At 43.4% G+C, this 16,630-nt stretch overlaps 1 protein-coding gene across 2 annotated transcripts in view; it reads left to right on the top strand.

Annotated features, from left to right (window-relative positions):
* The window catches only part of LOC137427747 (phospholipid phosphatase 3), a 213,012-nt gene that overhangs the window by 182,582 nt on the left and 13,800 nt on the right, over positions 1-16,630 (top strand). For both annotated transcript variants that reach the window (XM_078776330.1, XM_068117458.2), the window contains exon 6: positions 12,627-12,803. In XM_078776330.1, the coding sequence (XP_078632456.1) occupies positions 12,627-12,803 (177 nt within the window). The remainder of the gene's footprint in view (positions 1-12,626; positions 12,804-16,630) is intronic.

Below are 16,630 nucleotides of genomic sequence, written 5' to 3'. Positions count from 1 at the left end.
TACAGATCCTACAGCCGCCCTTGACGCAATTGGAAGTGAACTAGAGGCAGCTGGGCGTCCAAGATGGGCTCCGTCTTCCTGGTCCAAGAACGAGTTCTGGGCCGAGATGGAAACCAGATGCAGGGAGGCCGGCAGCAGTGGAGGGACTGAGAGAATTGTTTGCGCGTTTTGCTCATTATAAAATCGAAATACTTTTGACGTTACGAAGCTCGAGCCTGCCAGAGGCCTTCTGGATCGCGATCAAGAATCCGAATGATTCGCGAAAACAAAACGGGCATCTGGAATAACAGGGGGAACGTCGGAGGGAAAACAACCGCTCGGCTTTTCGGGCTTCTCCGCTTTCAGAAATGCCTGTGTCTTAGAGTGGAAAAGCGAAGGGCATCGGCCAAACTAGCACGCCGACCCCCACTGCTCATTTCCTTCAGCAAACATGGCCGACACCTGCTTTATATTGCCTGGACTTTTGTTTCGTTATGTTACCTTTTGTTCGTTTAGCTCCGCGAGGAAAAGAGAGGACATTCCCCCCGATACTTACGCAAAGTTGGAGATGTCTGTTGTGGTTGATGGAATGCCGAGCGGTTATGGATTTGCTTACGAAACGAAGTCGTGCTTGTTTCAAGTGAAGAATTGGCAAAATATATTTCACAACCCACTCGATGCAAAAACAATATTGAGCACAAAGAAAGGAAAAAAAATAAAATAAGCCATTCCATGAACCATGACTAATATTTACAACAGGAACAGGAATTTCTGGCCTCCTTCCACAGCAGGTTGCTCTATGGGCCCGTTACTTAGGCCTTTCATTCCGGTATGCCCCTAAGCCTGTGCTGTACAAGTAAAATAAACGAAATATGATGTCTTTTCTTTGTCCCTGACATTACAACAGCCAAGATGTGGTCCTCTGTATATTATTTATTTTGTGTTTCTTGCTCAAGTTTGCATTTCAGCTTTTCCGTGGAAGTGTTTCTCTTGTGGCCATCATTAAAATTTGCATGGCTCTCAGTTTAAAACTTGTAACCTCACGAGGTTTTTTTCCCAATACATGGTCTAAGGCTTGTAATGACACACACACATACACACATGCACGCACGCACGCACGCACACGTACGCGCATGATACAAACACTTAACACAGCCACTGAGCTTGAGGAAGTGCCGTCACTTCCTGTACATCTACAACATGGACCGGAGTGCCGTCACTTCTTCTGGGTACCAGCGACGTCATAACATGGCGCTGCTTTTCTCACCTCACTCAGCGGTCATCTCCGGTCCATGTTGTAGATACTTTAAATTAATCATTGCAGCATTTTACCGTTGCTAATGCCAAGTGCTCAATCAATGCATTTATTTTTGCCGAGTTTTCTATTTGATTTTTATTCTTCTTCTATTCCTCGGTCGAAACATTCTTCTTCTAGGACGTAATGCATTAGCGAAACTTGCTTTTTAATTTTTCTTTCTTGTTAATTTGTTAGAGTAATTTATGCTGATACTTGCCAGGAAGCCCCACACCCTCCCTCTCATGCCCCCCCTCCACCTCCCCCGGGAGTCGCCATGATCCAAAATGGAAAAATCGAAGCCTGAGCATTTGTGCAGTCGACTGTCTTGTATTAATTTTTCAAGTTTCATACAATCACCTGGGTGATTAGGGAGGAGCAGCAAAAACAGAAACAAGTTAGCAGACGGAAAGACAGGACATCACGACCTATTTTATAAGTTCATCTCTTCAGAACAAGCCCCCCCCCCCCCCCCACCAATCCTCACTTCCCCATCCTTCCTCTCTCTCTCCCCGATCATTCCTCTCTCTCTCCCCGATCTATCAAAGCCCCCCTAAAATATATATATACAGTATATCTCTCCCCTTTCACCTCACCTCCTCTACCCTCCTCCTTCCCCTCTCTTCCCCTTCCCACACCCCCCTCCCCCCTCTGCTGCCCTATACCCTCCCCTCCCTCATCCCTTCTCCCCACCACCCTCCCCTCCCCCTTATCCTTCACTCCACCACCCTCCCCTCCCCCTTACCCTTCTCCCCACCACCCTCCTCTCCTCTCCCCACCACCCTCTCCTCCCTCATCCCTTCTCCCTACCCCCTCCCCTCCCCCTTACCCTTCTCCCCACCACCATCCTTTCCTCTCCCCCTCCCTCCCCCCGGGGGCAATGCTGGGTACTTCACCTCGTATTATTATATACTAGTAAAAAAAACAGTCGAATATAATAATAATAATAATAATAATTCATTTATTTTGTATAGCGCTTTTCCAGAAGCCCAAAGGCGCTTTGACAGAGTGGAAAACATAATGCATAACAATACATGAAAACAACAATTGCAAAAAGACAAGAATCAAGAAAACAAACAGCAGCGATATACGGCATATATATAAGACAAGAATCAAAAAGACAAGACAAGAATCAATAGGGAAATATTTAAAGCAAAAGGAGGGAGAAGGAGAAGAGATAGTCAGGGGTTAAATGCTGTGGGTTGAATGTTGAATGCAGCGTTGAACAGGTGGGTCTTTAGTGATGTTTTGAATGTGGTGAGTGAGGAGGAGTCTCTGATGGTGTGAGGTAGTGAGTTCCAGAGGGTGGGAGCAGCGATGGAGAAGGCCCTGTCCCCCCAGGATCTGAATTTGGTCCGGATGGAGGGGGTCAGGAGGTTGGTACCAGCAGAGCGGAGGTTGCGGGTGGGAGTGTGTCTGGAGAGGAGGTCAGCCAGGTAGGATGGGGCCAGGTTATGGAGGGCTTTGTATGTCAGGAGGAGGATTTTGTACTGGATTCTCTGGGGGATGGGGAGCCAGTGAAGCTTGTAAAGGACGGGGGTGATGTGGTCACGGGTCCGGGAATGAGTGAGTAGACGGGCAGCGGAGTTCTGAATGTATTGGAGTTTATTGGTGATTTTTGAGGGTGAACCATAGAGGAGGCTATTGCAGTAGTCCAGACGGGAGGTGATGAAGGCGTGGATGAGGGTTTCTGCAGCCGTGGAGGAGAGGGATGAGCGGAGACGGGCAATGTTTTTCAGGTGAAAGAAGGCTGACTTTGTGATCTGTTTAGTGTATTTGTCGAAGGAAAGGGTTTGGTCAAAGATGACGCCAAGATTCCGGATGTGAGGGGAGGTGGATACTGGGATACCGTCGATGTTGAGGGCAAAGTTATGGGTGGATTTTGTGAGCGTTTTTGGGCCAATGATGATTATTTCAGATTTATCACAGTTAAGCTTGAGGAAGTTGATTTGAAGCCAGGATTTTATTTCAGTGATGCAGTTTGTCAGGATAGAGTGGGTGTCGGTGGAGACGGACTTGGTGGAGATGAAAAGCTGGATGTCATCGGCGAAGCAGTGGAATTGGAGACCATGACGGCGGATTAAGTGACCGAGCGGGGACAGGTAAAGGATGAAGAGGAGGGGGCCAAGAACTGAACCTTGGGGGACACCTTGGGGGAGGGGAGCAGTGGGGGATTTGCAGTGGGGAATATAATGGGTTGGAACAGTTTATTCGACGGTGCAGCCTCGTGAGCATGCCAAAATCTGAAGCCTCGGCCTAGTGTCAGGTGTGCTTATTTGTTTTACTTATTTGACATCATACGGATGTAAATGAACACTCGTTTTACTCTGCATGTGTTGCACATCATGACGTGCAGTGAATTTCACCTCCCTGCACCTTATATTTATTGTTATTAAAAAACGCTTCTGTACACCACCCTTGTCACTCGGATTGCAAGCCACCATCTACATTTCCAATAGAAGAGACGTAATTACTCTTTTATGGAAATTGTTTTTCGAGTTTGCTTTATTTTCAAAAATAGACCGTACGTAGTGAACACACATTCATAGACCTCGTGTTGGCCTTTAAAACTTACCCATATGGAGGGGGACAGACATCTGTACAAACACACAAACTGACTGTGTTTTATATGGAAGATTGTAATAATATTTTAATTAATTCACCCTTTGAAAAATTTCCACTCAATTTTTTTCTGTCAGGAACACATTTCCCCTTTAATACATTACATCAATGGGATTTTTTGATGTGTGCTGAAGAGTCGCTCTCCCCCCCCCCCCCCCCCCTTTATCACAATCCTCCCCTTCCTTACTCCCCCCATATTCACCCTCTCTCTCTCCCTCTTCCCTCTCGTTATCCCCCATCTTTCGCTCCCCCCTTTCCTCTCCTCCCTTGGTATACCTGTCAGCGATATGATACATGGTATTTGCTAGCATATGAATATACCATTAAATATTCAAGTATATGATTAAATACAGGAAGCTATTTGGTTGATTCACTTGTGGAATTCTTATCATTTCTTACCTTTAACTTAATGTGATTTCACATCCACATTCCAGTGATAAACTGATAATATACGCCCATCTTCCATTTCATCTCGGAAAAGGGAGTTCAGCCCACTGCACACAGTGGTCTACTTTTGTCGAGAGATACCAAGGAATCTTTATTGTGTCCAACATAAATGCACACAGTATATATGGACAGCATGCTCCTTAATGCAGCCCCCTCCTTTTAGGGGCTCTGATGAGATGGCAGTTCCTTTGTTTATTTTGACTCCAGATAAGAACAAATCCATGACCACATACCTGAGAGACATGCATGCTGCAAATATTGAGTCTGTCTACCATCTCTCGGCCTATGACCCCCAGCCTTCCACCGAGTTCTTCCATTCAAGTACCAACCAGGCTTATCCTTAGTTAACAGCAGATAAGTCAGTCCACCTTTTATTTTAAAAAAGGTGTACTTCAGGAGATAAGTCAGTAAGCATCTCCAACACTGGTGGTGATTTTAAACTTTACAAAGCACCATGATTGCTTTGACTATTGGACTGTGTTACTGTCCTGTGAAGACCTCTTACTCCAATGTCCATCCACAAAACATGATTGAAACTAGATGGTATTCATAGAATACTTACCCTGCGCAGTCAACTTGTTGCGAGCCAACTCTTCTGTTTTTTAACATTTTTTTTCTTTGATCCAATATGGCTGCCAGACCATGTGAGCGATGACATCATAAATTTATGTTCTCTAATATAATTGTTGCATAGATCACACTCAATACATTTCAAACTGATCAGACTAAGCGTTGTCCCTGTCGAATTATGACGTCAAAATTATGGCACCAATGACGTCATCGTTAACAACACCTATTCCCCATATGGAGTTCTTTACAATGAGCCATGTTTAATTTTTTTCCATGCAGCGGTTTTAGAGAAATAGAGGTGCAAATTTTTTCGGTTTTTCCAAGATGGCGCCTGTACCACATGACCTATGGCATCATGATTATCATGAAAATATTCTACAGGAGGAGGTGCTCCTTTGGTGAAAATTTCGTGCCCATCAGACCAACAGTTGCTGAGAAAAAAAATCACAATGATCGATACGTGTTGTACTTGTCGAATTATGACGTCATAATTAAGGCACCGATGACATCACCATCAACATATCTTATTCCCCATGGTGAGTATTTGACAATGAGCCATGTTTCAATTTTTTCCTGTGAGTGGTTTGGGAGATATCGAGGTGTAACGTTTTTCCAAGATGGCGTGTCCATACCACGTGACCTATGACGTCATAATTATGAATAAAAAAATTATACAGGCGGAGGCGCGTCTATGGTAAAAAATTCCTGTCAATCGGACCAACGGTTACCGAGAAAATGAAATTTTAAAATGCAGACACGTACAGCACACGGCACACAGCACATGTAGGTACGCATGGAATGCTTAACCCCACTTTTCGCTTCGCGAGCGCAGGGTAATGAATACTCCAGCATTAAAAGTTTTAAAACGTATCTCCTTTGGCCTGCCTCGTTTTGCTAACTCTGTCTCTTCCTAGTTCTATTGTTTTCATTACCGATAACACTTTCATCGTCTGATTTGCGTATTTCACCGGAAATCATTTGAAATCACGACCCACAAACCATTAGCCATTTAATTCATGCCACGCAATACGATGTTGTTTTGTTGTAACGTCGGGCATGAATTGATTGGCTAATGTAGGAGACGAATTGATTGGCAAATACAGGGCATGAATTGATTGGCTAATGTAGGGCACAAAATGATTGGCTAATGTAGGGCACGATTTGATTGGCTAATGTAGGACACGAATTGATTGGCTAATGTAGGCATGAATTGATTGGCTAATGTAGGGCACAAAATGATTGGCTAATGTAGGGCACGAATTGATTGGCTAATGTAGGACACGAATTGATTGGCTAATGTAGGCACGAATTGATTGGCAAATGCAAGGCATGAATTGATTGGCTAATGTAGGGCACAAAATGATTGGCTAATGTAGGGCACGAATTGATTGGCTAATGTAGGCACGAATTGATTGGCTAGTGTAGGCACGAATTGATTGGCAAATGCAGGGCATGAACTGATTGGCTAATGTAGGGCACAAAATTATTGGCTAATGTAGGGCACGAATTGATTGGCTAATGTAGGACACGAATTGATTGGCTAATGTAGGCACGAATTGATTGGCAAATGCAGGGCATGAATTGATTGGCTAATGTATGGCACAAAATGATTGGCTAATGTAGGGCACGAATTGATTGGCTAATGTATGGCACAAATCGATTGGCTAATGCAGGGCATGAATTGATTCGCTAATGTAGGACACGCATTGATTGGCTAATGTAGGGCACAAAGTGATTGGCTAATGTAGGGCACGAATTGATTGGCTAATGTAGGGCACGAATTGATTGGCTAATGTAGGGCATGAATTGATTGGCTAATGTAGGGCATAAATTGATTGGCTAATGTAGGGAACAAATTGATTGGCTAATGTAGGGAACAAATTGATTGGCTAATGTAGGGCACAAATTGATTGGCTAATGTAGGGAACAAATTGATTGGCTAATGTTGGGAACAAATTGATTGGCTAATGTAGGGAACAAATTGATTGGCTATTGCTTTCAACTGTGGGAGTTATATCCGATACCAAATCTGAAACTCTAAATATTTTTTTCATTTCCTCCTCCATGATATCTCTCATCAGGCTCCGGGTTTTAACGTACAGCAGCAAAACAAACGACAACAATCAACCGCCTTGTAAACCACACTGTTCCTCTTAACTCAATAGCTTATGATGTTTGGCATTCCGATTCAAGGGTGAGCATGTTGAAGGACTGGTTGAGGAAAAGGAAGGAAGGTGGTGGTGAGGCATGGAGTAGGTTGAGGAAAAGGAAGGAAGGTGGTGGTGAGGCACGGAGTAGGTTGAGGAAAAGGAAGGAAGGTGGTGGTGAGGCACGGAGTAGGTTGAGGAAAAGGAAGGAAGGTGGTGGTGAGGCATGGAGTAGGTTGAGGAAAAGGAAGGAAGGTGGTCGTGAGGCATGGAGTAGGTTGCGGAAAAGGAAGGAAGGTGGTGGTGAGGCATGGAGTAGGTTGAGGAAAAGGAAGGAAGGTGGTGGTGAGGCACGGAGTAGGTTGAGGAAAAGGAAGGAAGGTGGTGGTGAGGCATGGAGTAGGTTGCGGAAAAGGAAGGAAGGTAGTGGTGAGGCATGGAGTAGGTTGCGGAAAAGGAAGGAAGGAAGGTAGTGGTGAGGCATGGAGTAGGTTGCGGAAAAGGAAGGAAGGTAGTGGTGAGGCATGGAGTAGGTTGAGGAAAAGGAAGGAAGGTGGTGGTGAGGCATGGAGTAGGTTGAGGAAAAGGAAGGAAGGTGGTGGTGAGGCATGGAGTAGGTTGTGGAAAAGGAAGGAAGGTAGTGGTGAGGCATGGAGTAGGTTGCGGAAAAGGAAGGAAGGTAGTGGTGAGGCATGGAGTAGGTTGCGGAAAAGGAAGGAAGGTAGTGGTGAGGCATGGAGTAGGTTGCGGAAAAGGAAGGAAGGTAGTGGTGAGGCATGGAGTAGGTTGCGGAAAAGGAAGGAAGGTAGTGGTGAGGCATGGAGTAGGTTGCGGAAAAGGAAGGAAGGTTTTGGTGAGGCATGGAGTAGGTTGCGGAAAAGGAAGGAAGGTGGTGGTGAGGCACGGAGTAGGTTGAGGAAAAGGAAGGAAGGTGGTGGTGAGGCATGGAGTAGGGTAGAAAAGCGATTTGGGGGATGGGGTTCAAGTAGAGGTATGAATTTGGAATAAAATATGCACAAGCTTTGCTGGCTTTAAGAACTTTGTTTTTAATATACGACGAGTTGCCTAATAAGGTTAAAGCCTAAGATTGGAGTTCATGGCTGAGAAATAAACAACAGAATGCACTTGATATTGGCATTGATCCCACGAGATGGTCAATGCGATTTGGTAATATTTGGTGCCACCATTCTGGAAGGGTTTACCATTGCTGTGCCAAAGAGGGTGATAGGTTATTGTGGAAGACCCTGATCATCACTGAGATGATCCATCTGATTGATGTGCAGCACGTCTGATGATCAGCAATCCATGTCATGTGTCCCAAAACCAATCTGATCACCTCGAAACGTGAATTTAAGCATCATATGATTCTGACTACATCAGTAAAAAATATTTCCAATTAGATGGTAGTCGCATAAATTGGACACGTTTGTTAAAAGTCTCCAAAAGGCTGTTTAGCCTCTTTATTAGACTCTTTATGATCTATTGGATTTAATATTTATTTTATCTCTAGCAGGCAGCACAGAGGTATGCACACTCGCCTCTGAGCTATGGGTTAGAATCCCAATCCAGCGACAAACCTGGGTTCAGATCCCAATCCAGCAAGAAACCTGGATTTGAATCCCAATCCAGCTGTAAACCTGGGTTCAGATCCCAATCCAGTGACAAACCTGGATTTGAATTCCAATCCAGCTATAAACCTGGGTTCAGATCCCAATCCAGCGACAAACCTGGATTTGAATCACAATCCAGCTATAAACCTGGGTTCAGATCCCAATCCAGCGACAAACCTGGGTTCAGATCCCAATCCAGTGACAAACCTGGATTTGAATCCCAATCCAGCGACAACCTTTGGTTCACATCCCAATCCAGTGACAAACCTGGGTTCAGATCCCAATCCAGCAACAAACCTGTGTTCAGATCCCAATCCAGCGACAATCTTGGGTGTGGATCCCAATCCCGCTATAAACCTGGGTTCAGATCCCAATCCAGCGACAAACCTGGATTTGAATTCCAATCCAGCTATAAACCTGGGTTCAGATCCCAATCCAGCGACAAACCTGGATTTGAATCACAATCCAGCTATAAACCTGGGTTCAGATCCCAATCCAGCGACAAACCTGGATTTGAATCCCAATCCAGCGACAAACCTGGGTTCAGATCCCAATCCAGCAACAAACCTTGGTTCACATCCCAATCCAGTGACAAACCTGGGTTTAGATCCCAATCCAGTGACAAACCTGGGTTCAGATCCCAATCCAGTGACAAACCTGGGTTCAGATCCCAATCCAGCGACAAACCTGTGTTCAGATATTAAAAATCCAGTGACAAACCAGGGTTCAGATCCCAATCCAGCGACAAACCTTGGTTCACATCCCAATCCAGTGACAAACCTGGGTTCAGATCCCAATCCAGCGACAAACCTGTGTTCAGATCCCAAACCAGCGACAAACCTTGGTTCACATCCCAATCCAGTGACAAACCTGGGTTCAGATCCCAATCCAGCGACAAACCTGTGTTCAGATCCCAATCCAGCGACAAACCTGTGTTTAGATCCCAATCCAGCGACAATCTTGGGTGTGGATCCCAATCCAGCTCTAAACCGAGGCTCGAAGCTCGAACCCCAATCCAGCGACAAACCTGGGTTTGCATCCCAATCCAGCTCTAAATCTGGGTTCAGATCCCAATCCAGCAACAAACTTGGGTTCGGATCCCAATCCAGCTCTAAATCTTGACTCGGATCGCAATCAAATGACAAACCTGTGTTTGAATCCCTAGCCAGCTATAAACCTGGGTTGGGATCCTAATCCAGCTTTAAGTTGTCACCCAGGGGTAACGCAGGCAGGGTATGTGGCATCAATGTGTGTGCCATCCATCTCATGGAATTTCACCTTTTAAGTGCAGGTAAACAAATTTACCAGGTTGTTTGTATGGTTCATGTGAACGGTCTTCTTCAGATACAAAGGGCATCCAAACATAACGTCTTTGTTATTTTAAATATATATATATACAAATTGGGATGCTTAGCTTATGAGACATGGTCTCTTGGAGGTACTGTACTATAAAACTGTGGGAACCACACAATTCCAAAGGTTCCTGCAAGGAATGGTAATGGTGCAAAGATCAAACAAAACTGAAATAGCACAGTAGGAGGTACAAGGTGCAAATACGTTGTTGTTAGTTTTTTCATTTACAGCCTGTGGCTGCATCATTTCTCTGTTAAGTGCGGCTGTGCCGATGATGCAGTGCCCCATTACCAGCAGGCTGGTATTCATTTTGCCAAACTTGGAAGGATGACAGGCCGAGTCAACCCACCTGGTTTTATTTCAACAGCACGACGGGGGCTGAAACTCAAGACCCTAAGATCTTAAGCCAACCACCTTAACCGTTAAGCCAACACCAGGCTTACAGCAGCAATGAAAAACATTTTAAAATTAAATACCGATCTAAACAACTTTCTTTTATGATTAAGGTCATTCCCTGGTCAAGACTCTGCTCGGCAGCGAGCGTTTTGTTTTATTACAAATGTACAACAAAGTCAGGGCTGCCCGTTGACCTCTCGGAGACTACAAAGGGCTATACATTGATATTTTGATTCAGAATGTTTGTAACTTGATGGATTCAAGTTTTTGTTTTTACATATTATAAAAATTTGTTAAGTCAATGCCACATTGTATGAAGCTTGCAAATAGGGAAGTGGTGGTGCAAGCAAAATGAAGGTCGTTTTTATGTCGTTCTCCATCTAGAGTATGCAGGTCATCGAAGCATCTAGGCTAATCTAATGAAATAATATAAGTGCGTAGTTCATGTTGTTAGGATCGTAGGTTGATTATGTTAAGTTACTTGTCTCTCATTTCGTTGTCCTTTTTACCACGTAATATGTGTATGCGCACGCGAGAATGAAATATTGTACAAAAATGTTTCATTGTTTTGAGACACGTTGCGAAACCTGGATTGACCATTACTCACCGTTTCGACACACGCTTACTGCTTTCCCCTCCTTACACCTGCTGCGGTAGATGCACGTGCTCTTTTCCACCTGCTGCTCACCCTCCCTGTTGACCGCTCGCTCGTCTTCTGTTAATGGACACTCCATGCGTTTAACTCTCATAGGTGGCTGTGTGGGAGTTACTCTTGTATTTTTAAGTGGAACAGTCATTTTTACCCTCGCCTGAGGAGAGGGTATTGCATTTGAGTCCGTTTCTTTGTCTGTCTGTTTGTTTGTCCGCACAGAATAAATATGATTTTCTCTGCAACCGTTGGTCCGATTGATAGGAAATTTTCACCATAGGTGCAACTCCACCTGTATATTTTTTATGATAATTATGACGTCATAGGTCACGTGGTTTGGCCGCCATCTTGAAAAACCGAAAAACATAGCACCTCTATAATCTCCGAAAGCGCTGAATAGAAAAAATTGAGACATGGCTCATTGTAAAGAACTCTGCATCGGGACTAAAATATGTTAATGATGATGTTATAGGTGCCTCCATTATGACGTCATAATTCGACAAGTACAAAACTTCATCCGATCAAGATGAAATTTCTTGAGCATAATCTAGGAATAAATTAGTTTAGAAAAATAATAATGATGAAGTCATCGGTCACGTGGTTCGGTTGCCATATTTGTTTTAACACAAAAGCCTTAAAAACCACTGAAAATACATCCTGGCGAGGGTTTGCAATCTCTGATTGCTCTTTCTTGTTGGTTTTGTGTTATTCCTTCATTTACAATTCATGTATATCCATCCTCATACCCTTTGGTAGTCTGTGATCCTGCCACCCTTTGTCGTTCCGGTCCTCCATGGGCCCATAAGTGGGAATATCATAATGTATAATTTTAGGATTCATTGTTGAGTTAAATTTGATCGAGTTCCCAGTTGAGATCGCCAAATTGCATTCAGCGAAAAATAAAAGAGGTTGTTCAGGTTAGATATGTTGTGCGTGACTGGAGTTGATCGATAGAGTGAGTTTGTATTTTTAGTGGATTATTTGCACTGACTTTGTTTAATTCATCATGAATAAAGCTGGGAAAGTGACAAATAAACAGTGGTGTCCCCCAAACCCTCATTCGGGTCAGGGTTTCTTCGTTTCTACTGCACGCGCACTCCTTTCACTATCACTCCTCCATATCACACTTCACCCAGTGACGGTCATGTAAGAAAACCACCAATTCTAAAGGGAGTCGTGTTGCCCTTGTGGTTCAATAACGTTTTCTTCACAACGAAATGAATCCCATGTGTTATTATATAATATCCTGTCATCGTTCCTCAAATGTATTAGGTTTCCTGGGTTTAAGTTCCTCCGAAGCTCAACTCTTGAGCAGAAGTAGCGACGTATACTTGAGAATTAAAGAGAGAACTTGAGGATTAATTAAAGAATTAAAGATCTTTTGTTTGTTGTGGAGTATCAAGCTTCAATATACAATAATTTTATACAAGAGCTGTCCTTCATTACTTTTTCAGTTCAGGTTAGAACATTAAATTTTCTGCCAAACTCTATTTAAAAAATGTTTTTGTTTGCATCTCTTGTTTTATTCATATTTTTCTTTTTGCTCTTTGTGTCGCCAGCTGTACCTGGAAGCACGGTTGACCTGGCGTGGAGCACGCACGTTACGTCCATTTATGCAATTCATGCTGCTGCTGGGCGCCCTTTACGTGGGCCTGTCACGTGTCTCAGACTACAAGCATCACTGGAGTGATGTGATGGTGGGCTTCATCGTTGGAGCAGCCGGCGCTGTATTAACGGTGAGCCCAATAGTGGCTGCAATAACACAGAGATGCGTGTGGAATGGGTTTCAGGAATTGTAATTTTAGTGGCAATTTATTTTACCACAAACCACAAGTGCAAAGCTCTCATGAGCGATTAGAAGCTCATCTTCTAAAGTTAGCCCATTGGTGTCCTCGAGACAGCCCACCCGGTTCAGGAGAGCAAGACGTGAAAAGAAAGGATTTGTAGGTCAGAGGCATTCTACAACAGATTAGAGAAATATGTAAGCTCTGAGAGCTGCAAGGATTACCAAATTGGGATTGTTATATCAAGGACTGAGGATGGTGATGGCCGTAGCTACGAAGGGAAGCAAGTGCTTCTGGAAGAAGAACATTTGATTTGAAGAGAGAGAAGATTTCCCACCCCACCCCCTTTCCCAGGCCTCCTCCCCCACAAGCCCTCTCCCTCCCACAGATCTCCCGATGTCCCTGTTCTCTACTGTTGTAATTGTGTGATCCCTCTCTCTCCCCATCTTGTCTCTCGCTCTCTTTATTTCTGTTTTTTTTATGTGTCCGTTTGTTTTTTTGTGATTAATGTTAGCTCTTAAACGAGCCTCGATCTTGTATACGAAAAAAAAGAAAAAAAAGTTTAAAGTTCTTCCAAGTTATATCAGCGAATTATGTTGGTGGAAAGCCCACACGTTGACAGGCCGTTACATTAGGAGCGCAAACGAAAAAAGCTCCAATGGACAGAAAGCAAAATTCCAGTTGGAGTAGCAATAGCAATGCTGCCCTAAAGATGCAAAATCCAATTTTCGTTTGTTCATTTTTCACATTTGTGGCTTCGTTCTTCAATGAGCTCAAAGTGAACTAAAATAAAGTAACGAAAAACCGAGCATATGAATGTTACATTGCAGTAACTTCACATTGCACGAAGAAAATAAAGTCATTGCAATCATGCAAAAGAATTCCAAAATGATGTAAGTTACTTGTTTACATTCGAGTAGATCGTAACAAATTACATCAAGGACAAGGTCGTTTGTTACAAGTCGTGCAGTTTTGATAATGGTGCATAGATACGCTTTTGAGGTATGCTTTTATGCAATTGTTCCAAGGATGGTAAAACACAAAACATATTTCAAAGTTGGAAAACCATCTGTGTTTTAAGCCATAAAGATACGAGTGAGTTTGCGGAATTGCTGCGCTTTAAAATTTGGAGACGAAACTTGATGATCTTTTAAAAAAAATTCGTGATTAAAAGAGATGTTGTAGACATCATCGAAAAATTTATTGTTATCTAAAGCATGGGGTGGGGATCTTGAAGGTCAACAAGTGAGTGCTGTCAGACAAGACAGCCGACGACAACGTGCTTTTTCAAAGAAAGTGAAGACTATGAAGCACCAGGACAGCGTTGTGTTGTTGGATCCTATTTTTGGGGGGGGGGGGGGGGGGTGAGATTACAACTCAATGAATGAATGAATAAATGAACGAATGATCTTTTTAAGGCCATTTTTCCCTGCAAGAGCAAAGGTTAGCCTTGCATGCTTCATGACAATCATGCTTCCCTGTTTGAGGCAATGTTTTTATGGCCGGATGCCCTTCCTGTCGCCTGTATGATGCGCAGGGATACGGTGTACCTATTCTAAACCGAGGTACACACCAGAATAATTCACCCCAGCAAGCTGGTACTCAATTTGCCTACCTCAGAGGGATGACTGGCTGAGTCAACCCCCCTGGCGTTAATTCAGCGATCGACCGGGATTCAAACTCAGGATCCTAGGATCCCAAGCCGGCACCCTAACCGCTAAGCTAACACCAGGCTCGGGGAACTACAACTAAAATGGGCAATTGAGAGACGAGGACAAAACTTTTGAACTAACCTATATGTTATAATATTTGATTCTTAATACATATGTATGGACTACGAATATACATATATGATACATGAAACCAGATCTCTTCCAGCGGTTAGAGTAATACATACAGGCATTCCGCAGTATTCACATCTGCATGGAGTATCTCGGAGCTGTGATATTATCGTATTCGTTCTCGCCAAATTTAATGGAAACATCATGATCTTCGAGAAGAGGTTGAAGAAAAAACCGAGAAAAAGACTTTTGTTATTAATGGATGTAATCCATGAAGGAATTATGCAATGACGTTAGCTCATGCAAAATAGAGACCTTTACAGGCCTGTAATATTAACCACCACCCAAATGGACAGTGTGTAATAGTCACATGGGATTAACAACACTTGGAACAATAACCTTTGACTTGAGCCTCCTTCAGCAAGACCAAACAGCTGTTACAAGACATCTAACCACATCCAAATTCCAGCCTGTTGGAAACTCTCGATGCATCGCGTCTCGTGGGGCCACTGCAATGGACCAAGGGGTTTCAGTAGGGCATCGTGGTCAACAATATACGCGAGACATACAAGGTATTTGAATTGTCGATAGATTTCTGGCCTGGCGGTCTCTTGAGCATAACGCGTTTTGTTTTGGGATGCCATGTAAAGAATAGGAATCATGGCATTTCTGTGGCCATCACTCCTCCTGCTGTTGCTATGACAGTTGAAATGTGGTTAGGATACCGACTCACATTGGCCTACCCTTTGCAAAGACACCATTAGGATCTTAACTTCACATTACAAGGACAGACGGTTTAATGTTTTTTGCAAAAGACAATATGCTCCATGTTGCGTTGCAGGCTTCCAACTGAGCCACTCTGTTTCCTTGAACATAAAATGCATCAAGCTGTGGATGAATGCAGGCTAAGTATCCAGATAGTGAAGTACAAATTCAACAAAGGCTTAAATTCGAGTTCAATAGGTACTGAAATAAACATGAAAATAATGTCTGTAAATGAAAAAAAGTAAAAACTTTCGTAAATGAAAGTTTACTTTAAAAAAAACCGTAAACACGTCTGTTAAAAAAACACAACAAAGAAAAAACCACAATAGATATCTCGCATTTGAAAATTGTAATGTATATAACTGTAAACTTCAAAATAAGAACCTCAATTAAAATTTACATTAAAAAACATGAACGTGTCCATAAAAAAAACAAAAAAGCCCACAATAGATACCTAGAATTTGAAAATTGTAATGTATATAACTGTAACCTTCAAAATAAGAACTCAATGAAAATTTACATTAAAAAACATGAACGTGTCCATAAAAAAACCAAAAAAAAACACAATAGATACCTAGAATTTGAAAATTATAATCTTACTATAATTCACCAAATGTCTGTGTCCGTTCGAAGGTACCGTAAAAACTGCTGAACCGATCGCAAAGATATTTTGGGTGGATAATCCTGGGATCCCCAGGAGTAAAATAGGCTATTTCGTTTTCCCAATTTCAGCTTTAGTCTCCAGCATTCTCAGGTTTGGACTCCCGCATAACATTCGCGTTCACATGACGTTCATTGTGACGTCTTCTTACGTCGAGCAACGGTACCCGCCCTACGGGCGGTGCTTCAATTGGGAGGCCCAAATGAAGAGGCTAAATATCGGAAATTGAAGGGGGTTTTTTTTCTTTTAAACGATTTATATAAACATCCGTTAAATCTCGATCGGTGCAGTCGTTTGTGCGGCTCCCGGGAAAATAACGTCATGCGGGAGCAAGTATCAGCAGGATGTGGCAGTGTGGGAGTCCACGTTTGCACCGATCGCTGCACCGTGTGCCGCACAAACGGCTGCACCGATCGCTGCACCATGTGCCGCACAAACGGCTGCACCAATCGCTGCACCGTGTGCCGCACAAACGGCTGCACCGATCGCTGCATGGCTGCATCGATCGAATGTGGCATGAATGAGGATCTGCACTTCGGCATGAAGGAGTATCAGATCTAACAGATCGCTGT

Source organism: Myxine glutinosa, chromosome 1, assembly GCF_964187855.1.
Source record: "Myxine glutinosa chromosome 1, kmMyxGlut1.1, whole genome shotgun sequence".
Taxonomy (NCBI): domain Eukaryota; kingdom Metazoa; phylum Chordata; class Myxini; order Myxiniformes; family Myxinidae; genus Myxine; species Myxine glutinosa.
Note: the sequence above shows the minus strand (reverse complement) of the source record. Positions and strands in the feature narration are given on the sequence as shown.